Source organism: Doryrhamphus excisus, linkage group LG3 (assembly GCF_037039965.1).
Source record: "Doryrhamphus excisus strain RoL-2023G ecotype Guam linkage group LG3, RoL_Dexc_Guam_v1.1, whole genome shotgun sequence".
NCBI classification, from domain to species: Eukaryota; Metazoa; Chordata; class Actinopteri; order Syngnathiformes; family Syngnathidae; genus Doryrhamphus; species Doryrhamphus excisus.
In genome coordinates this window covers 9896402-9922405 of record NC_136359.1, presented here as the reverse complement: position 1 = coordinate 9922405, position 26004 = coordinate 9896402, and the positions used below count along the sequence as shown (strand labels likewise).

The 26004-nt window shown below is 43.3% G+C and overlaps 4 protein-coding genes across 8 annotated transcripts; 3 read left to right on the top strand and 1 right to left on the bottom strand.

Annotated features, from left to right (window-relative positions):
- Positions 1-332: 332 nt before the first annotated feature.
- On the bottom strand, positions 333-4869 carry sprb (sepiapterin reductase b). Its single transcript, XM_058071767.2, has 5 exons — positions 4265-4869; positions 1497-1902; positions 1198-1426; positions 777-1064; positions 333-700 (listed from the first exon to the last, which is right to left on the bottom strand). The coding sequence occupies exons 2-5, from the start codon at positions 1593-1595 to the stop codon at positions 546-548; spliced, it is 771 nt and encodes a 256-aa protein (XP_057927750.2). The 5' UTR covers positions 1596-1902; positions 4265-4869; the 3' UTR covers positions 333-545.
- Positions 4482-14650, top strand: lzts3b (leucine zipper, putative tumor suppressor family member 3b). Its single transcript, XM_078789609.1, has 7 exons — positions 4482-7292; positions 7592-8062; positions 8134-8301; positions 9882-10010; positions 10157-10348; positions 10437-10667; positions 12093-14650. The coding sequence occupies exons 1-7, from the start codon at positions 6486-6488 to the stop codon at positions 13029-13031; spliced, it is 2937 nt and encodes a 978-aa protein (XP_078645735.1). The 5' UTR covers positions 4482-6485; the 3' UTR covers positions 13032-14650.
- Positions 14651-15668: 1018 nt separating this feature from the next.
- ubox5 (U-box domain containing 5) lies at positions 15669-22299 on the top strand. 5 transcript variants are annotated; one of them, XM_058071293.2, is made up of 8 exons: positions 15669-15734; positions 16214-16277; positions 17779-17880; positions 18374-19083; positions 19952-20454; positions 20571-20735; positions 20815-21069; positions 21196-22299. In XM_058071293.2, the coding sequence occupies exons 1-7, from the start codon at positions 15718-15720 to the stop codon at positions 21021-21023; spliced, it is 1770 nt and encodes a 589-aa protein (XP_057927276.2). In that variant the 5' UTR covers positions 15669-15717; the 3' UTR covers positions 21024-21069; positions 21196-22299. The 5 variants fall into 5 exon arrangements, with proteins under 5 accessions (XP_057927276.2, XP_078645734.1, XP_057927274.2 ...); XM_078789608.1 differs by having other exon boundaries at positions 15671-15734; positions 18350-19083; positions 20815-21063; positions 21196-22297; XM_058071291.2 differs by having other exon boundaries at positions 15671-15734; positions 18350-19083; positions 21196-22297.
- A 399-nt stretch (positions 22300-22698) lies between these two features.
- Positions 22699-24846, top strand: avp (arginine vasopressin). Its single transcript, XM_058071299.2, has 3 exons — positions 22699-23324; positions 24021-24225; positions 24308-24846. Exons 1-3 carry the CDS (start codon positions 23193-23195, stop codon positions 24442-24444), a joined length of 474 nt encoding a protein of 157 aa, XP_057927282.2. The 5' UTR covers positions 22699-23192; the 3' UTR covers positions 24445-24846.
- The last annotated feature ends 1158 nt before the right edge of the window (positions 24847-26004 follow it).

Below are 26004 nucleotides of genomic sequence, written 5' to 3'. Positions count from 1 at the left end.
TAAGGGGACACGGTTGGTGTGGATGTCAACTTAGCAGGGAGCAAAATCCCCCACAGTAGCAATGAGTTGGTAGGTGCCAGGTCTCACAGGGTTATTTTTGTCCCTCACTTGTTTCTGCCTGTCAGGAGTCTGTGGGGATGTTGGACAGCTGCGAGAAGATTGCCACACACAACGTAGACCTGCCCCCCACTCCGCCCAACCCCAACTGTTCTGGTGCTTTCGAACACACACAGATCAGTCAGCAACTGTTGCTGTGGAAGCCTGTGCTGTAGATGATGATAATTAACATCATTCATAAGAACAATAAACAGTCTTTCTGATTTATTGGCAAGATGCATTGTTAACATTTAGCAGATGTGGCTGATCAGTCAGTACAAATATTGCAGTGTAGTACAGTACTGGCTTTTGCCAGTGTTGATGGCAACGTAGAGCCATAACAAGTTTCTAACAGGGGTGCCGCCAGGAATTCTAGGCCACATTCAAAGCAAATCATATTGTCCCTGTTTTGAAAAACAGGAATAAATGAGTTAAACATCATATTGTGATCACAACTGAAAGAAGTCGAGGTGTGCCCCCGAGGCAAAGTCATTGTTCAAAAGAACCTTCATCAATTTTGTTGCGGATTCCTTGCACGGATTCAGCTGATACTGGACGCCCGTCAACCTCCGAATAGTCTCCTGCATCTCTGTATCCATTGGACCTGGAAGATGAGGAGATTATATCCTGTGATTCCTTCTCCTTTCATCTGTTAAAGCTTTTCGTGCCAAAAAGTGTACCTGGTGCGTAGCTGAGCACTTTGACATTGGGATTCTCGGCTGCCAGAACCCTGAACATCATCTCCCTGGCTGCTTTGGCACTGCAGTACAGCACCCAGGAAGGCAGAGCCTCCAGTGCAAACGTCGAGGAGCAGTTGACCACGCGCCATTGCAGGCCCGATCTGGGTGGAAAGGCCTGCAAGACGCCTGCGGTCAGCACCAATGTGGAGCTAACATTGAGGGCCAGGTAGGCGTTCACCTGGTCGAGGTCAGTGAAGCTCTCAAATGGGGAGATGTCACCCAAAGAGGCTGGTCAAGAGAGGAATGGTAAATGTTAAACATGGTTCTTCAAGATGGTTTGACGTTGTAGTGTTTTGTGTGACTGTCAGTATACTGAAGTCACATGTTGACATGCTCAGTCTACGCCCAAAGCAAGACTTACCAGCGTTATTGACAAGAAGCACATGATCTATTTCGTTCCCTGTATACTGTCTCGCCATGTCTACCGTGTCCTTCACGCCTTCTTTGGTGCTCAGGTCGGCTTCTACGCATTGAACTATTAGGTCCTGGCCTTCTGTCAGTCTGTGCATTTCTTCCTTCAGCTCCTGGAGCAACGATCTGGAGCGTGCCACCAGCAGCAGGACGGAACCGGGCTTCAGATCCTTTGACGCCTGGAAGAACACATGACATGGTCACGTTGTGTGTGTGTTTTTTTAATTCCCGAAAAAGTCAACAACTTACAAGGTGTGCCAGAGCCCTTCCGAATCCCTTGGAGGCTCCAGTGATGATGCACATGCACTGTCCCAAAGTGCTGGCGCTTGCAGCAAGGACTTCAGACATGTCTCCCAATGTTGTTGAAATGACAGGAAAGAGGAAGCAAAGTTAAAGAAGGGAGCAGGACGAATGCAGAATGTGAGCACTGTGATGCTTTTATAGGCCTGCGAGAACAACCGACACAAAGGGATTTCATGCTCTACATTTTACACTGAAAAGACTTTCATACTTCCGCTCCTGGCTACATTTTACACTGGACACGGAATGTGTTCTGCTTACCAAATTTACATTAATTTTCCATCACTAGCAGTGTGACTCGTCAAAGGCAACTGTGGTCGCACCCATAGGCAGGGGGAGGAAGGAGAAGTTGTGGCTGTAGGGTACAATTACAGAAGGAGGAATGTAATATGTTTTAACAAGGATACAAAAATGCTACAGTACAGCGGAACAGCGTAAGGACTAGTGGTGGGCAAAACCGTTCATTTCAGTGAACCGGGTCATTCTGGTTAATTCAGTAAAAAGATCTGTTCATTTCGGTCAATTGGTCGTTAGCCTGTGATCTCCCCCTGTGCATAGACCCGGTCACTCATGTTCGAGTTTGTTTCAACTCAACAGCGCAACAACACGTGATGACTAGTGGTGTGTCGGTCATGAACGAGCGGGTCAAAAGAACTACTTCTTTTTTGTGAACGGAATGAACGAGGTCACCAACAGTGTCCGTCAATCTTTCGGTTTTGGTCTTTCAGTCAGCTAACCGCACCCACCCACAGAGCGAGGGGCGACGATGGGATAAGACAGGCCTGCAAAAAGAACGGTGAACTGACTGTCCAGCCAATCAAAAAAAAGCATTTGCAACTGAACGGACTGAGCGGGTATTTTAGGGGTGGTGACCTCGTTCATTACGTTCACAAAAAAGAACTAATTCTTTTTGACCCGTTTGTTCATGACTGACACACCACTAGTCAGGAAACAAAGAGGCACGGTCAGAGGAGTGAAATATGTGTGAGTCACGTTATAATTTCTTTTGTCCAATCTCGTGAGGTGATCATTAACATTCAAAGAAGGCTTGAACTTTTTTGACTGTTTAAACGTGAGAGAATTGTGAGAAAATGTTCATGCCTGTCTGGGAAAAGCATATAGATGTTGAAAACAGTCATTTTACCTGCATAAAGTACAAATATTAAGAGAAGTATTTTTGTGAGGAAAATATTTTATGAAAATAAACTTGTAATATTAAGAAAACTAATGTCATTGAAGTAGCATATTAACTCATTCGCTACCAAACATGTATTTATACATTTTTTCAACTCAGCCGCTCGCTCCCAAATACGTATTTGTATGTTTTTTGAACAAGAGGCACAAAGACGTAATGATGCAACTTCACAATAGCAGAGATCATGTTTGATGTACTTTGAAGCTGAAAAAATGGCCACAAGGTGGCAACAGTGCTCTCAAAAGGGAGGAAGTTGAAAGACATCTCGCCACACAGCCCGTAGGAGGATACACAGTGAAGGAAAATCCTAACGCACTGTTCAGGAAAATTGTAAATAGTTCATGGTGTCATATTTGTTAAAATAAATATTTTCATGGGAGGCACGGCGGTCTAGTGGTTAGCGCGCAGATCTCACAGCTAGGAGACCAGGGTTCAATTCCACCCTCTGTGTGGAGTTTGCATGTTCTCCCTGTGCATGCGTGGGTTTTCTCTGGGTACTCCGGTTTCCTCCCACATTCCAAAAACATTCTAGGTTAATTGGCCACTCCAAATTGTCCATAGGTATGAATGTGAGTGTGAATGGTTGTTTGTCTATATGTGCCCTGTGATTGGCCGGCGACCAGTCCAGGGTGTACCCCACCTCTCGCCCGAAGACAGCTGGGATAGGCTCCAGCACCCACCGCGACCCTCGTGAGGAAAAGCGGTAGAAAATGAATGAATGAATGAAAATATTGTTGTTGTTTATCGGTTTTGATGGCTGTATATATATATATATATATATATATATATATATATATATATATATATATACATGGCTAAATTTGAGTCAAAGTCAAAGTTATTCTTGAAATGTCCCCTTTTTTTCAGAATTGATATTTTGCTGAAACTCACATACATATGTATGTTCTACTGCTGATTACTAAAAAAATATATAATAATTATAAAAAAATTATATTTTCTAATCATTCTTTTGGTATATGTCTATATAGCTCGAGGACACAATATCAGTCAAAATCATCCCAAATTATTGATACCGAGAGAGACGGCTATTGAAAAATGGCGGGGATTGAACGAGTGTCATTTTCGTAAATTCTGAAAAACAAACAAAACAATATGAGAATTTAATTTTTGGAAAGGTAGTTTGTGTAAAGGTTGTAATATTATAGGAATAAAGTCACAATATAGTCATTTTGCAGTTAGCAGACAAAACACACGACAAACGCTTTCTTCCAAGATGATGGCGCTCTCTTGTGGCCAGAAGTGTGTAGCATCTCAAGGGGGCATGCTGCATGTTTTTCTATGCAAATTTCCCATTACGTCATACTGGTTAAATGCCAGCAAGTTAGTTATAAATATGCTTTCCTTTCCAGTAATCCATTGTTATTCAGCACACATCAACAATTTTAGAATAATGTTAAAGCTACTGTCAGAGAAGTATTCATAATATACAATACTTTCATTATTGTGATGGCAGAAGTGTATTGCATGATATACAGAGAGGTGTTTCTAATATTGCGATTACCTGGGGAGGTGTGCCTAATATTTTGTCCAACCTGTTTCAACAACCCATCCAATCCAAGCAGGCCCCTCTCCCGAGGGATACCACCGACTGGCTGTAAGCCAAAAGGGGGCGTTTGCATCATGTTCGCCGGAGGGGCGGGTCCAGAGGTGGGTGTGTGTCTCTCAGCTGATGCGCGTATCAACCGAACCGACTCCATCATCAGCATCCGACGCTGACAGCGGTCGAAGTCGCTGCATCTCCCCAGCACCACCGACGCGCGGCGGCATCGCACAATGCACCGGGCCCATAAGAACCGGGACTGACACCATAACAAACGACGCCGATCCCGTCTTCCTTGCACGGTTTGTGGATCTGCAAAAAAATAAGTGAGTAAAAAAAAACATCCCTTTGACGATTGGGGCGCCGCGTAACGCTAGTGTGCTATATACAGTCGCTGAAAAAAGAATGAAAAACATCAAGAGGTGCTGCGTTTGAATTTCACCGTCAACAAGGACCGTGGGTTTCACTGAGATGCGAGGAGGGGGTTTGGATTCCACGCGTGGGGCCTAGTGAGTGCGTGGAAGCGCGGTGCAATGAGGGCTCGATGCGGATGCTGCTAAAGCCGCCCTTGCCGCCCAGGGATGCAGAGAAAAGGGGAGAGAGAGAGAGGGGAGTCGTGAGGGGAGGGGATGGAGCCACTCTGGCACCTATATAGATAGAATATTTTACTACTACTACTACATTACTGCTGCTAGTACAATACTATCCAACTAACAACAAAATAACATTCTGGAGTGCGTTTTGATGATGATGTTCATAATATATGATATTTAGACAACATTAGCCACACTTCCACAATCTAATGCCCCCCCCCCTCCCACCCGTATATAAATAAGATGGTCATATTATTAGAAACACCTCTCAGTATGATGCAGTGCAGTTTTACACCAGTGCAAACTACAACTACTTGTATTAAATTAATACCACAGTGAGATATGGTCAGAACTGAGCGTCATAAATATACATTTCTGAAACGTTGTGTAAGTGTATTAAGTGACGTCGCCATTGAGTGTATCATTGATTTCAATTTTTCATGTGAAAGTGCGCTCATTCTTAACTACCTTGCAAATTGTATAAAGATGGGTTAAACACAGTAAAATAAAACTAAAATAAAGTAAAACTACTTGAGACTTTTGCACGGTGGACGAGTGGTTAGCACGCAGACCTCAGAGCTAGGAGACCCAAGTTCAATTCCACCCTCGGCCACCTCTGTGTGGAATTTGCATGTTCTCCCCGTTCATGCGTGGGTTTTCGACTCCAAATTGTCCATAGGTATGAATGTGAGTGTGAATGGTTGTTTGTCTATATGTGCCCTGTGATTGGCTGGCGACCAGTCCAGGGTGTACCCCGCCTCTCGCCCCAAGACAGCTGGGATAGGCTCCAGCACCCCTGCGACCCTGGTGAGGATAAGCGGTAGAAAATGACTAGATGAATACTAGAGACTTTAGAGACTCTTGACAGACACATGTTCTGTTTCGATCATCACACTGTCCACCGTCTAATAAGCCCAGGAAAAAGCAAAAAAAGTGAAGTTAATCCTTAAAATGCTGACTGTTCTTCAGCAATGAATGTATGGCCTGTCTGGCATATTATATCCAGCATATTGTTGACTGTTGGGGGGCGTTTCACTGTATTATATGTGGGTAATGCAGCTTAGGTGACTGTAAACAGAAGCGCGATTAGGGTCCCAGTGGTCCCCCATGTTGCGTAAACATCAGTATGTGCTGTGATGTTAAAGAGATGGTTATTTAAAGCTGTGGAATTGTCAAATTTTATACTAGTCCGCTTCTAAATGAACATTTTTGCCGTTCAAAACACACTCAGAATCCTTCCAAAACATGCTAACATTTGTCTTAGTTGAACATGGTAGCTGTACTTACATTGTCTGCGGAAATTTTATCCTGATTTTATGCCAGCTTAAGCAAAATGCATCCAGTAGGGTTAATTTCATGCCAGTTCCACCAATCATGTCTCTGATACACATCCGTGTAGTCGTCTGCATCTAACCCTCTCCATGCAATAACAATATTGTATAACTCCTTTCATTTCTCTGTGTCCTCTAGTGTGTGTGCCCCCACTACCTGCATTAGGTTGTGATGACCCACACTGCATCCAAATGTATCTGTGACCCTCCCCAATCCTGACTCCTAACCTCTAACCCCTCACCTTTGACCCCCTCACTATGGGCAGTGTTGGCAGTGGGGTGGCAGGCGAGCAGGAGTTTGCCATGAAGTCCGTAGGCACGAGGACCACGCTGCCCCGCGCCCCTCCTCTTTCACGCCGTTGCCCTGGCGACCGCAGCTGCAGCGCAGAGCGTCTGCCCCGCCCCCCCGCCACTATATCCGACGGGACGGCCTCTAGCGACGAGCGAGGGAGCGTTAGTATCGGGACCGGCACCTGTACCGACCGGCCCACTGAAACGGCATCCACCACCAACACGGAATGTACCATGGCGGCTCCCAACAACAACAACCAGCTGGACTGCGGCAACGTGGCGCTCAGGAGGGAGTGGGAGAGACAACGTGAACGGGGAAGAGACAGGGACCGGGACCGAGACTGGGACCGGGAGAGGTTGGAAAGGGAGCGAGAGCGGGAAAGGAACAGGGAGAGAGAGCGGGAACGGGTGGAAAGGGAGAGGCTGGAGCGAGAGCGGGAGAGAGAACGGGAGAGAGCCCGGGAGAGGGAAAGGGAGAGAATTGAGAGGGAGAAGATCGAGAGAGAGCGGGAGAGGGAGCGGGAAAGAGAGAGGGAAAGGGAGCGGGAGAGGATGGAGGGGGAACGACTGGAACGGGAGAGGGAGCGGGAAATGCAGGCCGCGGGTCTGGATGTTTGCGGGAACATCGTGGGCCGAGGTGGAAACGAGAAGAACAGCGTTGGGATCAATCAGCACCAGCACAGAGAGATGGTGGCAGCCAGGAACGACGGGGAGACAAATCCAGCAGGTCACAACCCACCCAAAATCATGGCGGTCTCAGGAAAACTGGAGCAGGTACCGTTCCCCTGGATACCTTGTTGTGATATTTTACAAACTTTTTCATCCATCCATCTTCTATACCACTTATCCTGGTCAGGGTGATGGAGAAGCTGGAGTCTATACCACCTGACTTGGTGTGAGCGATGTGGTACAATCTGGACTCTGGAAATGAGAATAGTGATTGACAGGTGATCAATCCAGGATGTACCCCATCATTCATCACGGCTTAGAAAGACTCCTTCCTTTGTCATCTCTTTCTGCTTTATTTCTTATGTATGTAATATCTCATGTATGTAATATATTTTATTTTCCAGGCAATGCAGAGAGATTCCGGCCTGGTTCGTCCCTCTGCCTTCAAACCGGTGGTGCCAAAGAGTTTCCACTCCATGCAGAACCTGGTGGGCCAGGCAGGCGGGGCTGGCAGTGAAGGCAAAAGCGAGGGGAGGGGAGAGGGCTTCTGTGAGGGAAGAGGTGGCGGCAGGAGAGGAGGCAGGGACGGTGGAGGTGGGGGAGAGTCAGGAGAGGTCCCAGAGGCCCTGCTTCTGGACCAGGAAAGCCCGGTGAGAGTCAGCAGGGGTGAGGGAGCAGGAAACGGTAACGAGGTGGTTCAGGGAGGGATGTCCGACTCAGGCAGGAACTCTCTAACTAGCCTACCCACCTACACGGGCTCAGGATCTGGTTGTGGACCTCCAGCCGTTCTGGGGCCGCTGAGTGCTTCCACAAGCCACATCAACAGATTGGGCATGGCTGGGGCGGCTGCGGGCTTGGACAAGCCTGGCTACCAAGTAGGTACTATACAGACATGGACCGCATATTTAGGACACCGGCGCTCATGAATTGTGTCGGTTTCCACCAGAATGGACTTTGCGCCTCGGACAGCGGTCGATCCTCGTCGGGAAAGAGCTCCTCCTCCTATCAGAGGCTGAGTCACCTGAGTGATGCACCAGGGCCGCTACGTCCCTCCCCATCATCCGATGACATCATCCAGGATCTGGAGGACCGCTTGTGGGAGAAAGAGCAAGAGGTCAGATGTATGCAGGTTTTCAAGCAATATCAAGATTGATTTCTTTTTTATTGCATACAAAGTTTCGCACTGCATGGCAGACAAGTGGTTAGCACGCAGGCATCACAGCTAGGAGACCCAAGTTCAATTCCAACCTCGGCCATCTCTATGTGGAGTTTGCATGTGTCCCCATGCATGCATGGGTTTTCCGGTTTCCTCCCACATTCCAAAAACATGCTAGGTTAATTGGCGACTCCAAATTGTCCATAGGTATGAATGTGAGTGTGAATGGTTGTTTGTCTATATGTGCCCTGTGATTGGCTGGCGACCAGTCCAGGGTCTACTCCGCCTTTTGCCCGAAGACAGCTGGGATAGGCTCCAGCACCCCCTTGTGAGGATAAGCGGGAGAAAATGAATGAACAAAGTTTCGCCTGACTTATTTGACTCAGCTGACTTAGGATGAAAGATTAGGTCATAAGATGTCTAATTTACATGACACATGTTGTGTGAATACTTTGAGGCCATATTTCTATGCGTTTTCAAAACTCAGAGCCAGTGTTTGTGTGTGGACGGGTAAAACGGTAAAACAGAACTGTTCGATTCCAGGCTCCATAGCAAGTCCCAAAGGTTTTTCAATCAGTTCTCACAACTTCACTACAGAAGCACTACAGACGTAGTATATATACTCTCATTGTCTGTGGTTACATCTCGGTGCCTACTCGTTCCCCATTTTCTCCTGCTCAGACTCCAATCTGTACTTGCTGTATTTTGCAGTATTTTGGTCATTTTAAGCATTACCACTGGGTGCATTGATTTCGCAGAATGCTACTTCCGTCAACAACAGCAGCATAGGAAGAACGTTAGCTACCACTAATCATGGCATACTTCATGAGTGTTTTACTTTTACTCCCCCCGGCCAGGGAATAATGTTGCTGGATGCTAGGCAAATCCATCTACAGTGAAACACTAAGCCGTTCCCATAGTGCTATCATGTAGTACTACTGCATAATGTTTCATGTTAAGTGGATAAAATAATACGTTTTTAAACCTTATTTAACAACAAAACATGAAGCTATTGACTTACTGGTTAAGGTTTCATTTGATGCACATTTTTGATGTTTCCTGGGCTGATTTTAAAGATGATGCACATGTCATTCAACTTTTTACATCTAATATTTGACCATATTGATAAACATTGGCGTTACAATGCATGACCAAGTCAAGTGCGGTTGCTTTTTAAGGTTTCTTATTGGCCAAAATGCGATGGTAAAAATGTTTTTTTGTACCACGTATGAGGTGTGTTGAGAAACAGAGGTACGATCGATTGTTACACAGACAATCCCATTATAATGTTTTTATGAGCAGGGGTGAATCTAAAAAAAAATTAAAAAAACACAACACTTTGGACTGAGCCTGGCTGGGCATGACCCCAGTTTATTTAAATAGCACCAAACAAAAGTGCCGTGGAAGCAAGAACGGGACGGCCATCTGCCTCAACCAATTATTATTATATTATGCATCAAAGGACAACGTTTTGACATAAAATTGCTTCTATTCTTCTTCTATTCTGTTTGATCTCCACATACTCCTTTCCCATATAGGTGCAACACATGCGCCGCAACCTGGACCAAAGCGAAGCCGCCATCATTCAGGTGTTTGAGGAAAAACAGCGTGTGTGGGAGCGGCAGATGGATGAGCTGAGACAGAACTATGCTTCGCGCCTGCAGCAGGTAAACTCACCGTTGTCCTCCGAATCTCACTCATATCAGACTTGCATACCTGCTTCTATTGACAGTTCAGGGACCCAAGAATCATGCAAATTTGCATGGTACTTATTACAGGATGTGCACAAATCTTACTTTGTGTTTATCGGCAGGTCACACGGCGCGCTCAACGCTCACAGACCGCCCTGCAGGCCCAGATAACCCGTTTGTCCCAGGACAAGAGGAGGCTCCAGGAGGAAATGGCCGCCCTGCTTGCCCAGAGAGAGGAGCTGGAGAGAAAGTGTTTGGATTACAGGAAGGAGCAGGCTGACATATTGCCACGTCTGGAAGAGACCAAGTGGGAGGTGAGATCCTGTCATATACGTATTATGGTTATTCATTGGTCAGCAAGTTAAGCATGAATACTAAAAATTCACCTTTTTTACATGTTAGGTGTGTCAGAAGGCCGGCGAGATCTCCCTGCTCAAGCAGCAGCTGAGAGAAAGCCAGGCCGAAGTCACCCAGCGGGCCGGAGAGATGGTGGCTCTGAGGGGCCAACTGAAGGAGCTCAACGCCCAGCTGAGAGAGCAGGAGGAGGCCATGCTCGGATTGAAGGAGTCCTACAGCACCAAGAGTCATGAGCTGGAGAAGTGTGAGGCAGAGCTGAGGAGAACGCTGTCAGAGGTGAGGACTGAAAAGTTCATTCATTCATTCATTTTCTACCGCTTATCCTCATTAGGGTCGTGGCGGTGCTGGAGCCTATCCTAGCTGTCTTTGGGCGAGAGGCGGGGTACACCCTGGACTGGTGGCCAGCCAATCACAGGGCACATATAGACAAACAACCATTCACACTCACATTCATACATATGGACAATTTGGAGTGGCCAATTAACCTAGCATGTTTTTGGAATGTGGGAGGAAACCGGAGTACCCGGAGAAAACCCACGCATGCACAGGGAGAACATGCAAACTCCACACAGAGATGGCCGAGTGTGGAATTGAACTCGGGTCTCCTAGCTGTGAGGCCTGCACGCTAACCACTTCTACACGGTGCAGCCTTAGTCGTGAAAAGTTGGTTTTACAATATTTACATTCATGTTGTTGTAGTTTGCAGTGGTGTACAATTGCTCTCCACTCCACTCTACCCAATAAAATGACCAGAGTGGGTAAGGTCATTATTAGCCGCTGCTAATAAGACATGACTTTTGAATTGAATACCCTGCTATATAAACCATAAACATAAAACAAAGAAAAGAACAAAACGCATTGTATAATTTCCAATAAGTGCAACTGCTGGATCTAGAAGGTTTCCGGTAAATCCAAATAATTGAAATTCTAATCCACCAAAATCCTTCCTGGTAAGGAGGAAAGGGAGCATGCTGAAGTGGGGATTGAACAACATTTAGCCAAAGCCAAAACAATTTTATCTTTTGTGCTGGGTGAGCTCATAAGAAGCTTACATAGATCAAATATGCATATGGGTGCTTTATGCCATAGCTAAACGGATGGCCAAATTAAGAACAATTCTCTTCAAATGTAGGTATACTGGTTCCAGACTCGACTGCGATAAGTGAATTTCCCCAAAGTATGATTCCTTCTTTATAAATATAAATTTAGAATATATATTTTCAGACTTCTAACATAGAAAGCCTGTTTATGAACTTCTAAATACATTTTTAACATTATTAAAGCCCTCTAGGCATAAAATAACACCCACATAGTTACATATGCATTCGTAATACCCAATATACCTCGCAATATCACGGTTTCATTATCACTCCCTCCCTTTCTCATGTTTTTTTTTCAGAAATTAATTAGTTTAGGTTAATTGGCGACTCCAAATTGTCCATAGGTATGAATGTGAGTGTGAATGGTTGTTTGTCTATATGTGCCCTGTGATTGGCTGGCGACCAGTCCAGAGTGTACACCGCCTCTCTCCCCAAGTCAGCTGGGATAGGCTCCAGCACCCCCGCGACCCTCATAAGGATAAGCGGTAGAAAATGAATGAATTAATCAGTGAATTGTTTCGTGGTAGAGCGAGGGAACAATGTTTGATAACTGCCGATAACTTCAAAGGCAACGGTTGAACCAACAACTTTCTGCCGACAGGTCTCCATCCTCCGAGAGAAGCTGGGTGTTTTTGAGGCAGAGGTGCTGAGCCTAAAACGAGCTCTGAATGAAGTCAGCAGAGGTGCCGAGGTTGTCGTGAGCCCAAACCTAGCAGCGGCGGGCCTCTTGCCGCCCTGGGGGGTCGTCCACTGCTCACGAACCCCAACAGATCCCTCCACCAACTCTCTCCCCCCGACGTCCGACACTCTGCTGAGTCTTCAGAGTGACGAAGCCAAAGCCCAGAGGCAGGAGGCTCAGAGGCAGCAACGTGAGGAAGCTCAATGGCAGCAGCAACAGATGCAGCAGGACATGCACATCCGTCCGGAGGCCCAGCTCCGCCAGGAGGCCCAGCTCCGCCACGAAGCCCAGCTCCGCCAAGAAGCCCAGCTCCGCCACGAGGCCCAGCTCTGTCAGGAGGCCCACCAGTCACAGCGGCTCCAGGATGCTCACTGGGATGAGTCGGGTGAGCTGCGCAGACAGCTGGAGCAGTTGCAGGCGGCCCTGCGCCTCGAGAGGCAACAACGCGAGCGCCAGGCTCTCAACTTTGACCAGGAGCGACACACCTGGCAGGACGAGAAGGAGCGGGTGTTGAAATACCAGGCGCAACTGCAGCTGAGCTATGTAGAGACCCTGCAGAAGAATCAGGCATTGGAGAAACGTATGAGCCAACTGGGAGCCAAACCCAGCACCGCCGCCACTGCCGCTACCACAACTGTCACCAACTCCTCCCCCTCCTCCTCCTCCAGTTCTCCACCACCCCCACCACCACAAGCCCTTGCGGCTCTCTCTCCTCAGCCACCATCCTCCCTCCCTGGCCCCATCGCCCTCACCCTCTCCCCACCTTGCGAGGACCAGAAGGGCCCGCCTTCTCTCCACCAGCTTGCCCCTCCTTGGGCAGGACCTTCACGATTAGAGAGGATAGAATCCACCGAAATTTAAGCGACACACTTCACCACTCCGACATACAAGTAAGAACATTTCATACAACAACAGATAACAGATGAAAACAGTTTTTCACAAGTTGCACACCACTTGCTTGTGAAAACGTGTGCCACACTGCAGGAAAACAAAATGACAACGTTTAAATGATGGTCATTTCATAGCCCATGCCAGAAAAAAGGACCAAGACAATCAGGGATATTGTCAGAAATTACAACAAGAGTATTATTATTATTATTATGCGATATTTATTACTCATTGTAAGTCTGTGTCAGTCGTATAATGTACAAGTAGAACTAGTGGTCAAGAGTGTGTGACGTTAACCTGCATTTTTGGCCAGAGAGCGCCTTACTCCATCTTTTCCAGCATGTGTAAGAGAATAAGTAACACTGGGGATCACAAAAAGAGAAGAAAATCAAGTGTGAATATCATTTTTAGTGATTTGATTATAAATATATATATATACATAGATATCTATATAGGCCAACCACTTACACCACATGACGAAACACCATTGGACTTTCATTAAAGTCATAACATTTCATGCACAATGTCCAAGCATGACTCAAACATATCCTCCAATCCAACAGAGCTTATTTTTTTCTAAAAAAAATAAGAAATAAACACATTTATTTGATAATCAACCCAATCCAAATATGAGTATATGGACAGAAGTTTACGGTCACCTCCGGTGACTAAAAATGAACACCAGAGGTCGTTGTTGAGCTATTACGGTGCTCCAAGATCACGTTCCTTTCCTCCTCCATGAAGCTGTAAAACAGTGACAACAAATGGAAGCACACAATCTGAATTTGGTTGATGGCAGGAAAGAAATCGATAATCCAAAGTATAAAAAAATATAGAATGTATGTTGCATAACATAGCTATATGTATAGATTGTACATGTGTGTGAATGGGGGAAAAGTGTGTGTGAATGTGTGTGTATGCTCCATTTATGGAGGAATGATGACAGAGGGACTAGTGGCAATACCAGAAGTAAATATATATTAAGATAAAATGGCTTTTTTCATGTTGAGCAGAGTAAAATGAGCAATGACGCTTGACATAAAGGGAAGCGAGTTTTAGCTTTGGTGTATATCTGCATAGTTTATTAAGAGTGAACAGTGGGAGCATTCAGGTGAACTGCACTACATCATGTCCAGTTGACATGTACATTAGACTCCAATGTGAATAACATGGCTTTTATATGTGTTGTTTACGCCAGCATACAAAGATGTTGCTCAAGAATATTAACTTATCGCTGAGGTATCTCATAGTATTATCATCTTTATTACTGTTACTATAAATATGGTGAAACGACATGAAAAAAATGTGCCATTGAGCTTTCCTTTTTGTGTTTTTTATTTAAATTAAAAACCGTGTAGATGGCCTATCATAATGGTGTAACCATAGCAACCATGTACAAAAAAAGAAGAGATGCTCCTTTTTGATGTAGATGTCGTTATTACAGTCTTGCATTATTTAGAGAACAAATTGCTATCAATTTTATACATGTTTCAGATTTATTGTTTATATTTATGTTACTAAGTATTGTTCTGGCTTGATTATAAACCACATCTTTGTTCAAATCAGCTGACTGAATAAATGTGATTAATTCAGCAGGTCTTGTTGTGCATTGCATTAACGTAATGACAAACTTGGACATCAACATCGCTGATTCGCTCATTTAACTGTCAATCAAAAAGGGAATCCCAACTCAGACAGATCATCCAATCCTGCAGAAGCTGAGCTTCCCTTGCAGTCTTGTTACATTAGCTTTAACTTTAAAAAAAAAAAAAAAAAAGCAAAATGATCCAAAATCCAAAAAAAGCAATATTAGATAGATAGATAAATAGATAGACTCCCTTTATTGTCATTGCACAAAAACACAGTAGTGAAATTGCCAACGAAATGTCGTTGCCTGGCTCCCATATAATAACAGACACAAAAGAAGATAAGTAATAATAAATAATAATGATGATTAATACATGTTGTAAACATCCTGGCCTTTAAATGGTAAGAACCCCCAAAATATAATTCACATTAGATGTGTATATGTTAGGCTCAAGTGGCTGTTAACGAATGGTTCGTTTAAAGTGGAAAGATGTTAATACAAAGTTTTTACCGTGGTTTTTGGGAAGCTGACATTTTTGTTATGAGGTTCAAATGTTTGAAGACCATGGAGGGAGAAAGTTAATACCCAAATTATGAGGTGAAAGTGCGTGACTGACAGTTACAAATAACAGGAGAGTGGAACACTTGACTACCGTAAATCTTAACGTATTAAAAATAATTATATTCATTTCAGAAAGGCAGTCGTCACGTTTGACCCTTCGCAACTTTAGTAGCTGCTAACATTTATGCTAATGCAAAGTATACTAGGGACAGTTGGTTAGAGCGACACAGAAGTCGGTGATAACGTATTTAAAGGACACCGGACTGTATAAAAGAATATAGATTGTTGAAATAATTATTACCATTATTATGAATGTAGAATATTATAATACTATTATTAATAGTAGTACTATTATTTGATTTCTCTCGTACTCATCTGAATATAAAATAAGTAAATTGCCCATTGATACATACTCTGGTACAGTAGGGGGCGGTATGCACCTTTTTTAAAGTCATGGTTGCAACCCGCCATCAATCCAAAAGAAGAAGAAGAAGAAGAAGAAGAACATTCATGCTAGCTCGTACCGGGTGAATTGAATTGTTATGCTATCGGTCGTCTACAAACTAGCTTAAAATGGACCAGCGCCCCCAAAGCACATAAAGTCAGCTTTATCGTGGGGTAAGCTTTAGCAATATATAAAGTGTAGTCGCTCAGTTTATATGAGGTACGTGTGTTAAGTGTTGTTATATCAATAGCTGTATTTACATTCCATTCAATTGGTCGTTTTGCTCAATCACAGTCATAATGTGTATACAAAGGTGGCTTTAGTGCAATTATAATTAGGTGAATGTTCTTGTGGCTTCTTGTTGCCGTCAGTGGTGGAGGATTTGTGAAAAAAGGTGACTCATTTCAACGTGGATTCAATGCCATCAAGTCAGAGTTTATGTTATATACGTCAGGCACAGTTGTCTTCTTTTTACCAGCTCCCTGTATTCTTCGTCGGAATGCTTCATGTCTCCTTGACCTACCAACCGTGAGGAATTTTTCAATGGCTTTCTTTTTCCAGGTTGAAGAACATGGTCGTGAATCTCTGCTTACCTCACTTTAACACAGAAATAAGCTCCAACAAGGTAAACAGTCCACCTTCACCTTTGGCTTCCTCAGCAAGAGACTTTTCAACTTCTGGTGTGTTTAGGCTCGTTTTGTTAGACTAGCTACGATGTTAACCAATATAGTAGACAAAACAAGACTATATAAGCCATTTAAAACACGAATAAAACTCCTGGTCGAGCGGTGTCACAGTAAATTTGTTCCCGAGGGCACCTTTGTGATGAGTCTAGTGCCTGTGTGACCGAACAATTCCTGACATCTAGTGACCAATGAAGAATGCAGTACTACATTCACAATTAGAATGCTTATTCTTCATGGTATTTGTATTATTTACTGATTAATTATGCATGCGCAACATTTAGAACACTATTGGCTGCTCTGGTCACATAGACAATGTCCTTAATTGTTTTCCTGTCTTGTCCTGTTAAACAAATCGTGCACCGCATCTACTTTAAGTATTGGCATGGACAGATGGACACAAAGATTCTTGCTAAACTTGGAAAGGGGAAAAAAAGGACAAGCTGGAGGTGGCGGACAAAAGCTGTGAAAATAAAGCGTTGAGGGGCAGAGTGTTGTGTGGGAGACTGAATCACCACTGACCTTGCTATGTTCTTGTAGCTCTGTTTTGTCCTGTAATCATAATAGCTGTTTTTGCTACATACTCTTGAGTGTTTGAGGTCTCGCACACCTTCTCGTCTTGGATTTATAATTTTATTTGCCATCCTTGGACATTCATGCATTTGAGGATTTTCAATAATTTTTGTACACTCAAGTATTCATGGCATTCAGCTACTTTTTTGTTGTAGGGCATTTTAACATACATTTCTTTTCCACATAATGCTATAACATATTGGGGTGCTACAAGATCTAGCAAGGTCTCTCACACCTTCTCGTCTTGGATTTATAATTTTATTTGCCATCCTCGGACATTCATGCATTTGAGGATTTTCAAAAAAAAATGAACACTCAAGTATTCGTGGCATTCAGCTACTTTTTTGTTGTAGGGCATTTTAACATACATTTCTTTTCCACATAATGCTATAACATATTGGGGTGCTACAAGATCCCCTAAGATCTTGTGGGCACTAGGCCTGGGGCGATAATTAATTCATCACACAACAAATGAAAATGAACTCAACAATTTCTCCGGCTATGTGCATGCATGTCTATTTTCCTCGTCGCCAGGCAGGAAGAGAGTTCACTCTGTGCATTGGTTTCAGCACCTGGGCGCATTTGTTCCATACAACAGTAGCGTGAACGAAGTGAGCACTTTAGTTCACTTCAGTCCTTCTCTTTGGGGTGGAGGCGGGGCCGGTAGCGTACACACATAGTGCAGAAGAGTGTAGTCTCGTGTGGAGCAATGCAAGGTAATTTAGTAGAAATGACTCGAAATATATTGTCATTGTTTTTTAATTGCTTTTTAAAAACGTGTTAAAATCTCAACTCGTTCTCAAAGTATTGTCTCGTCTCATGGCACCCCTACTAAAGTAACATACTTTTACTATTTGTCCCCAATTGCAGTTGTGTGCAGATGGCTATGATGTCACAAACCTCATATCAGCAGACCCTGCTCTCCGCAGGCGGGGCTTCAAGCTGGAGTACTTTCTACGTCCACCTGTGCAGGTGACTTCTTGCTGTTTGTTGATCATTTCAAATTATGTATCCTCAAATCCTTTGGCTTAGAAAGGAGCTAGCAATGTTGTATTTGCTGGTCCATTGAACGACTAACAGTGGGGTACATCACCCCATACTGTATTTATTCATTTAGTATACTTCAAATTGGAATTTGCCAGCGCATCCAAGTCATACAGTGCCTTGTAGTATTTCATTACTTAATTTCTCTTCCTTCTCAGCACCTGAATACTACTGCCAATAGTACTGCCATGGTGAGCCGTGGTTGTACTTATAATAATATAATGTAAAAATATTTGTGAATTTTTCAAAATTGCAGGTGTATGAAAGAATTGTGATCTTAATTCTAAGCCACAGTCGTGATTCACATTTTTGCAGAACCCTGCTGCTCTACATTTTATTTTGGCTTTAGAGTCAATTTAGTCATCAACAATCGTTAACAATCCATTCTTGTTATCAGGTGACGTTAAGGTTCGGCTTTCAGGTGGAGCTGTACAGGGTGGATGTGGAGCTTTGGCCTTGGGGCATGGACCTCGGGCAGACCAGCAAGAGACTGGAGATCAGCACCAATTCCAATTTGCTTCGTCCTCAGAATTTTAGCCAAGGCAAGGGACAAGACCAGGTTAATATCCGGCTTCAGGCACATGTGCAGGTGGAGCAGAAGGAGGGAAATGGAAAGCAAGATGGCAAGTTCAACGGCCATCTGTGGAGTGTCCAGGCTCAAGCATGGGACGAGGAGTCTCAACAAAGGAACCACAAACAAAACACCAAAAGTCATTCTCAATCAGACACTCGGTTTAACAATCCTGAGCATGACTTTAAGATAGTTGGCCGTTGTCAACTCAAGGAAGAAACCAAAGTTTGCTTCTCACATTCTGCATTTCGTCCTCGGCCTCCCTTCCTCTCCCTTCCTCCTCCTCTTCAACCAGACAACTGCCGCAGAGAGGATCTATGGAGTCGAGGTCACCTTTCTTTGAGCTCTGTCTCACAGCTTCGCGTGACATTGCCTTTTGGCGGGGCTGCATCCGCTCTTGGTCTCAAGGCTTTGGTGGTGTGGGGGCAACCGGCTCGTTGCTGCCCTCCAGAGGAAGTGGAGAAGATTAATTGTGTCCACAGGGCCAGTCGAAGGCCGCCACCTCGACCTGTTGCTTCTGTCAGTCACACTGAACCGCCCCAGCAAGACACACCTTCAAGGTAAACGGTTTGACTGTATGCTACTTTATTCAGTATAATAATGCAGGGATTATCTTAATTCCATAATCACTCATAACGGGGTGGTTTTTGTAATTATTTTTACAAGCATAACTAGCTCATGTGGTCAAGCATGCAGCAGTTTAATAAATGACCATATTGTCAGATGGCTACATTTTCCATTCCACTTTCTAATGCATTCCAAAACATTATTAAAGTTAATATCCCCACTATATAGCATTGATGTTAGATAATAGATGTTTAAGACTGATCAAGAAGATACATTCCTGATCAGACGGGGAAATTATAGCATTATCTGTGTTTTAGCTTTCTATTGCTAAAAGTACCTGCTGAAATTGACTATTTAATGTGGGTACATCCCTCACATTTCTGTAAATACGTTATCGTGTTTATTGTGTCTGTGTACAACTTATGTGACTTTCTACATTTACTGTTTTGGATTTATTATCCTGCATGTAAAACTATAAAATCGCTGATAACGTCGTAACCGTTGTAGTTGATTGTGAGGAAGCTTACAAGTACATTTGTAATGAAAATACACAAAGGACACAGTTTGACTTTCAAGACGCGTGAATCATATTGTATGCTAACCAGAAAATTTACACAAGCAGATACAAAATTTTGCTAAATTTTTTACGTTAACCAAAAAACATGCTAACCAGGGCAGATGCTAAGCAAGCTTCCAGTGTATAATACAATATTTGCAGAAATATGAGGGGTGTACACACCTTTATGTGGTAATGTATATGAATTGGTAAGATATGTCTATTTTTTTGTATAATCTAAAATATATATGGGACAATACCTATATTTTGACAAATATCAGCTGTATTTTTGTGTCTGATTCTAGCACTCTGTCAACCCCAGAGGAATTTCTTGACCCCATAACCCAGGAAGTGATGACACTGCCCATGCTTCTCCCGAGCGGCGTGTCCGTGGACAGGACCACCCTGGAGGAGCACCAGAAGAGGGAGGCCTCCTGGGGGCGACCCGCAAGCGACCCATACACCGGCGTGCCGTTCACCGCTGCCTCTCAGCCTCTGCCCAATCCCCAGCTGAAAAGCCGCATCGACAGTTTCCTCCTGCGAAATGGAAATGCAAGGAGGGATGGGACTTTAGGGAGACGGGGAGAGGCCGAGAAGCCACAAGCATCCAGGCTAATAGGCCCACGTCCTGATGAACGCTCTGTGGTAGTACCAAACAAACAAAGGGAGGACGCGGAATCTGGACAGTCATCAGATTGTGGAAATATTGATGGAGGGAAGAAGCGAAAGCTAAAAGAACTGTGTGGATCAGAACCATCAACAGCTGAGCAACTACATCAAACGAAAATACAAAGAAGCGACACTTTGAGTGAGTGTAAATACTTTCTACAGTGTACTGTATACTCATAAATACTCATAAATTCTACTTTATTGGCAACATTCTTCCGTTTATAACTTTTATTCCCTGTCGTGTCTCTTCCAAAGGGCAAAGAAGCAGAAGCTCACATGAACAACGTCTGTCAGCCAGCCTGGATGACGCCCTTTCCTCAGTCCTAAGGGGGCGACCCTCTTTTACCTCAAACTTGTCTTTGCCGGGGCAGGCCCCTCCTGTCTCCGAGTCACCTCACACTGCTGCTCTCACTATGCCAGGTTACACAAACTTCAAAAGAAACTTGTCTATATTAACGCATGTTTTTCTAACTGTGCCCCAAATAAATGTCCTCCACAGGGGATGACAGGACGTGCTCCTCTTGCTCCTCAATGCTCTCTCTTTACTCCATGCCTTCATCGCCTGTGTATCGCCTGCTCTGCGGTCATTTGTTGTGCCGCACCTGCCTACAAAGAGACTCACCACTATTGAACTCTGTCGCTTTCATTCTATGTCCTACCTGCCAACGGCCTACGTCTCGCAGTGACATCATACGTGTGCATCACTAGCCTGCCCGGAGACAGCGCAAAGAAACAAGTAGTTCTCAAGGTAAAGGTACGCAAAGAGTCTTCATTCGTATATGCGCATAACGTCGTCACAAATCCCTCAACGTATTGCCGTAAACAGTTTGGAATAAAAAATAAATAATTCTCTCTTCCCCCTGTCGCCATTTCTTTTCAGTGAGGGGCTTGCAGCCTTGGTCCGATGGTTTGTGGATGCACAAAGAGAAGGCTGAGCACAGTGTGCATGCCGCATGAAAAGGAGGAAAGCCTCCTCGATCTTTCATGTAACGCTACAACCTCTCTTTCGGACACTTTCAGCACAATAAATGCGGAAATAAAATAACATTAGTGTACGGCCCGTATTTATGTTTATACGACAGAGTCACCCAGAGTCTTGAAAAGACCACCTTTTTTTAATGGCGGTTTCCGTGACAACAAGTGTAAATCAAGGTCATGATCCTGTATCCGCTCAGTAAGAGCTGCATGCAAAATACCCACTGATACAAGCCGAGTTTTGCTCCACAGCAGGGGAGTCCAAGTTTTTACGGCCCGGGGCTGCATAGTAAAAAATCAAAGGATGCGGGGGCCACTTTTACTTCTTTTTTTTTTTTTTAAACCAACCCATGCTGATATGCTGAGATGTTTTTAACAGCCTGCATCTCTGCCCAGTGTTACCTGTTACAAATTAGTATAGTCGAAAGTTTTTATCCTTTTTTGCTGATTTTTTACAAATATTTCATATTATTATTTTGACTTGATTGTAATATTACTTTTTCCCAGAACTAATTGCAACTTTATATTTTTTTGTTTTTTCCTCATATTATAACTTCTTAAAATGTTTTACTTTATGCCTGTTTTTCTCTGAATATTATGAATAGCATTAGTCTGTTTAATCTTTATTCTTGGAACATTGGTACCCTTTTTTCCCCCTCATATTTGTTGTTCTATTCATTTTTTTTCCCATGTGTGATTGTATTTTTGCCTAGGGCAGGGGTGTCTAAACTTTTTCCATCGAGTGTAAAGTATGCGGGGGGCCACGTAAAAACATTTATGTGGATACGCTGAGATGTTTTTTATATTATATTTAAAGAGAAAAAAAATAGCCTGTAATCGGTGACAAAGCGTATTATTAGATAGAACTTTTTACCCTTATTTTACACTTTCTTGTATTAAAATTGTTGTATACTTTTTATTTTATCCTCATAATATTTTGAGTTTATTATGTTAATATTATAATTTCTTCCCAACCAATTTTTTTCCCAAATTGCAACTTAATATTTTGTTTAGTTTGTTTCTCATATTGTGATTTTTGTCTTTAATTTTTCAACTTTTTACTGTTTTTTTTTATTTTTTTTTAGTTTTTGTGTTTATTCTGATTTTTTAGGCAATACTGTAATGGATTTAAAAATATACATTTTCAATTCTTCTTAAACTATTTAGAACTTTTTTTTTTCAGAAGTTCCAGTTTAGATTTTTCCACATTTTTATGAGATACTCAATTTTGAGTTTTTATTAGCTGAAAGTTATAATCATTAAAACCAGGTATTTCACAGTACAGTGAATCAATAGGAGATTGGATTGTCTCTCATATATTGTAATATACTTTTTAACCTGGTGTTCCCCAGTACCACTACCCCTGGTACTTGTACCACAGGTTGAGAATAAATCAATTCGTCCACTGGTGCAATAATGAATTGCATTTGTGGCTTGAATGCAGCCAGTCACATTACATACAGGTCAGTTTTGCAGTTATTGTTTAATTGCTAATCAGCAAGACAATACTTAATAGGTAAGGCAGAATGCTAAGCACAGTAACAACCTGATGCAGATTTAAAATGCTAATTCTTTTTTGTTTAGTATTAGAAATAGTTGATATGATGATTGGCCTTCACAACCATGCTGGAGTCTTAATGAGCATCAGACTAAGTAAGTATACAGGTTGTCCTTTTGCCACCAGCTTGATTGTTGGTGCACTGTTGAATACAGACAAAAGCATTTGTGTGTGGATAAGTGATGCACCAACACATCCGCCTCGACCTCTCGCCATGACGTCACAAGTGTCACTCATCTGCTTATAAAAACAGGCTCCGTAGCGACAACAGCCATCCGCCAGGTGGAGCGAACACCTCAACCCAACGCGTCAGCAACCCGCACCGCTATCATCGGCAAACAACGATGGCTCACTCCGTACTCCCTATCTGCGTCCTGGGACTGCTCGCCCTCAGCACCGCCCTCTCCTCCGCCTGCTACATCCAGAACTGTCCTAGGGGGGGCAAGAGAGCCTTGGCCGAGACTGGACTCAGACAGGTGGGCTACATGGTTTTTTACTTAGTTTTTAAAATTTAATTCCAAATTTCAAGTACTTAAAAATATAGCAAAACTTTTCTGATCATTCCATTATTAAGTACGTATTATGATTGAACAAACTAAAAATGAAAACATTTCTTTTTTTGGAGATTTTTTTTTAAATGTCAATTGTGAACACTTCATACAAATACTATATATAATATATACACATATTTTAAAAAATCCGCGTCTATTAAATACAATAAATTTTCGATATAAAAAGTTCAGTTATTACTATATTGATATACTCATTCATCTGTCCATTAGTTGATTAAATAGTGAAATATATACTTGTAAACTATGACTCAAATGTGTATTTGTCACATGCAAAATTGTTTATCATGTGGGGGGGGGGGGTTGTGGTAATCAATAAGCAACAGTGTATGATTATGGCATGATAAAATATGTACTATACAGTGTATGCATTACACTACTGTATATAACATACAAGTCATGACATGAATATATATTATTTTGTACTGGATAACTGGTTTTATGATAATGGGATGTGGAAAAGTGAGATATTACAATAGAAAAAATCCTAAAAGTCGTAAAGAAGTGTCTTCATGTCAAGCATTAATATAATGCAAATACATAATAGAGCCTGGATCAGATGGATGGCTTGAGGCTTTATTGTGCCCATATTGTCCCTTCCAGTGCATGTCATGTGGTCCCAGGGACAGGGGGCGCTGCTTTGGTCCCAACATCTGCTGTGTGGAGGGCTTTGGTTGCCTGCTGGGCTCCCCGGAAACATCTCACTGTGTGGAGGAGAACTACCTGCTCACCCCCTGTCAGACAGGGGGACGGCCCTGTGGCGCCGAGGGGGGTCACTGCGCCCCTTCGAGCCTCTGCTGTACCTCTGGTAACATTTTTGTCAAATAAATACAAATGCGTATTGTGAGTGGGAAGCAAGATTTTCACAGTTTGTGTCATTTATTTTGCAGAGGGCTGTTCAGTAGATTCCTCCTGCCTGGGGGAGGCTGAGGCTGAGGCTGAAGCTCAAACCTCTGCAGGGAGTTCACCTGCAGAGCTGCTGATGCGCCTGCTGCATGTGGCCACCAGGGGACAGACTGAGTACTAACGCTGCGTTTCTCAGTTCAAGACCTCTATCTCTAATCCACTAAATGCCTTTGAACCTCACATACATCACATTCACTTGTAATAAGGTATACATCTTTCAATAATGGGCTACATTTTTGCAAATACCCCCCCCCCCCATTTGTGCTATTTAGGTATTTTATTAGATTATTATTATGGGCATTTTTTTTCATTCCCATTGATGGGGAACCAATCATGTGCTGATTACATTTCAATGCGCCTCAGGTTTCAGGTAGCAATGTAAATAAACAAGACACCATATGATAAGGAAGTTGGACCACCAAGTTGTCAAAATGTGATTGTATAGTGACAAACAAATAAAACAATACAGAATATACCACTGTCATAAGGAAACGTGTGTTCATCCCATTATTTGAACAATTTCAAGGAAATTATTGTGATTCCTGCAAATGGTTTGGATATACTCCACATTAAAAACATGTCGCGGCCTGTTTGAATGGAGACTGGTTCATCAATGGGCGGGTACGAAGGTGTGTGCTCATCACCAGTGTGCCTGCCTGCACATATAAGTATGAGTAAAGAGCACACAAGCACGTTTCTTCAACTTACTTCATCTATACGATCATGGACCTGAAAGTGGCTGTGGTGACCTTGTGACCACTTTGGCTTTCCACTCGACTGAAGGTAAATTATGACTAGCATCTAGTGATTCTCAACTGGTGGGTCACAGAGCCGTTTTCAGTGGGTCATCGGTCTTTTCACCAAACAAAACTGTGTAATGACCTTGCATCTGTGTCATGTTTATGGGCGACTTGGCTGAGCTTTAGCAGGAGTTGTCGGGCGTTGAATGTGAACTTAACGTCCCGTCCGTCCAACACACAGCTAGCTCTCTTGGCGGCCGTGTAGTTGTTGCAAAATGTAAAATGTAAAAGATATTGAAGACGTTTGGGTAGAAAACTTTCTGTAATTTGGGTTGCCGCAGCCACACTATTTGAGAAACACTAATATATATACAGTGGTGTGAAAAAATGTTCTTCTTTTTGCATGTTTGTCACACTTTGATGTTTCTGATCATCAGATATTAGTCACTGAGAACACAACTTAAGGCAAAGTGCCATTTTTAAATGAAACTTTTTATTATCAAGGGACAAAAACATAACTGAAATGAATTCAGTCCAGCTTATAAAGCCATTTCTAAAGCTTTGGGACTCCAGCAAACCACAGTGAGAGCGATTATCCTCAAATGGGGAAAACATGAAACAATGGTGAACCTTCCCTGGAGGGGCCTGCCCACTAAAATGACTCCAGCAGGGCAGCGATAACTCATCCAAGGGGTCACAAAAGACCCCACAACCACATCCAAAGAACTGCAGGCCCTACTTGCCTCAGTTAAGGTCAGTGTTCATGACTCCACCATAAGAAAGACACCAGACAAAACTGTCGGAATGGCAGAGTTCCAAGATGAAAACCACTGCTGAACAAAAAAAAAAGTAAAAGTAAGGCTCGTCTCAATTCTGCCAGAAAACATCTTGATGATCCTCAAGACCTTTGGGAAAATACTCTATGGTCTGACAAGACAAAA

Excerpts from the sequence above, each read along its gene's own strand:
- lzts3b (XM_078789609.1), top strand. The coding sequence starts at position 6,486 with ATGGGCAGTGTTGGCAGTGGGGTGGCAGGCGAGCAGGAGTTTGCCATG. Across the intron at positions 10,011-10,156 it reads ATGCTTCGCGCCTGCAGCAG|GTCACACGGCGCGCTCAACG; the intron begins GTAAACTCACCG and ends GTTTATCGGCAG. Across the intron at positions 10,668-12,092 it reads TGAGGAGAACGCTGTCAGAG|GTCTCCATCCTCCGAGAGAA; the intron begins GTGAGGACTGAA and ends TTCTGCCGACAG.
- avp (XM_058071299.2), top strand. The coding sequence starts at position 23,193 with ATGGCTCACTCCGTACTCCCTATCTGCGTCCTGGGACTGCTCGCCCTC. Across the intron at positions 23,325-24,020 it reads CCGAGACTGGACTCAGACAG|TGCATGTCATGTGGTCCCAG; the intron begins GTGGGCTACATG and ends TGTCCCTTCCAG. Across the intron at positions 24,226-24,307 it reads GAGCCTCTGCTGTACCTCTG|AGGGCTGTTCAGTAGATTCC; the intron begins GTAACATTTTTG and ends TTTATTTTGCAG.
- sprb (XM_058071767.2), bottom strand. The coding sequence starts at position 1,595 with ATGTCTGAAGTCCTTGCTGCAAGCGCCAGCACTTTGGGACAGTGCATG. Across the intron at positions 1,427-1,496 it reads GAAGGGCTCTGGCACACCTT|GCGTCAAAGGATCTGAAGCC; the intron begins GTAAGTTGTTGA and ends GTGTTCTTCCAG. Across the intron at positions 1,065-1,197 it reads GCTTCTTGTCAATAACGCTG|CCTCTTTGGGTGACATCTCC; the intron begins GTAAGTCTTGCT and ends TCTCTTGACCAG.
- ubox5 (XM_078789608.1), top strand. Across the intron at positions 16,278-17,778 it reads CAGAAATAAGCTCCAACAAG|TTGTGTGCAGATGGCTATGA; the intron begins GTAAACAGTCCA and ends CCCCAATTGCAG. Across the intron at positions 17,881-18,349 it reads TTCTACGTCCACCTGTGCAG|GTGACGTTAAGGTTCGGCTT; the intron begins GTGACTTCTTGC and ends TCTTGTTATCAG.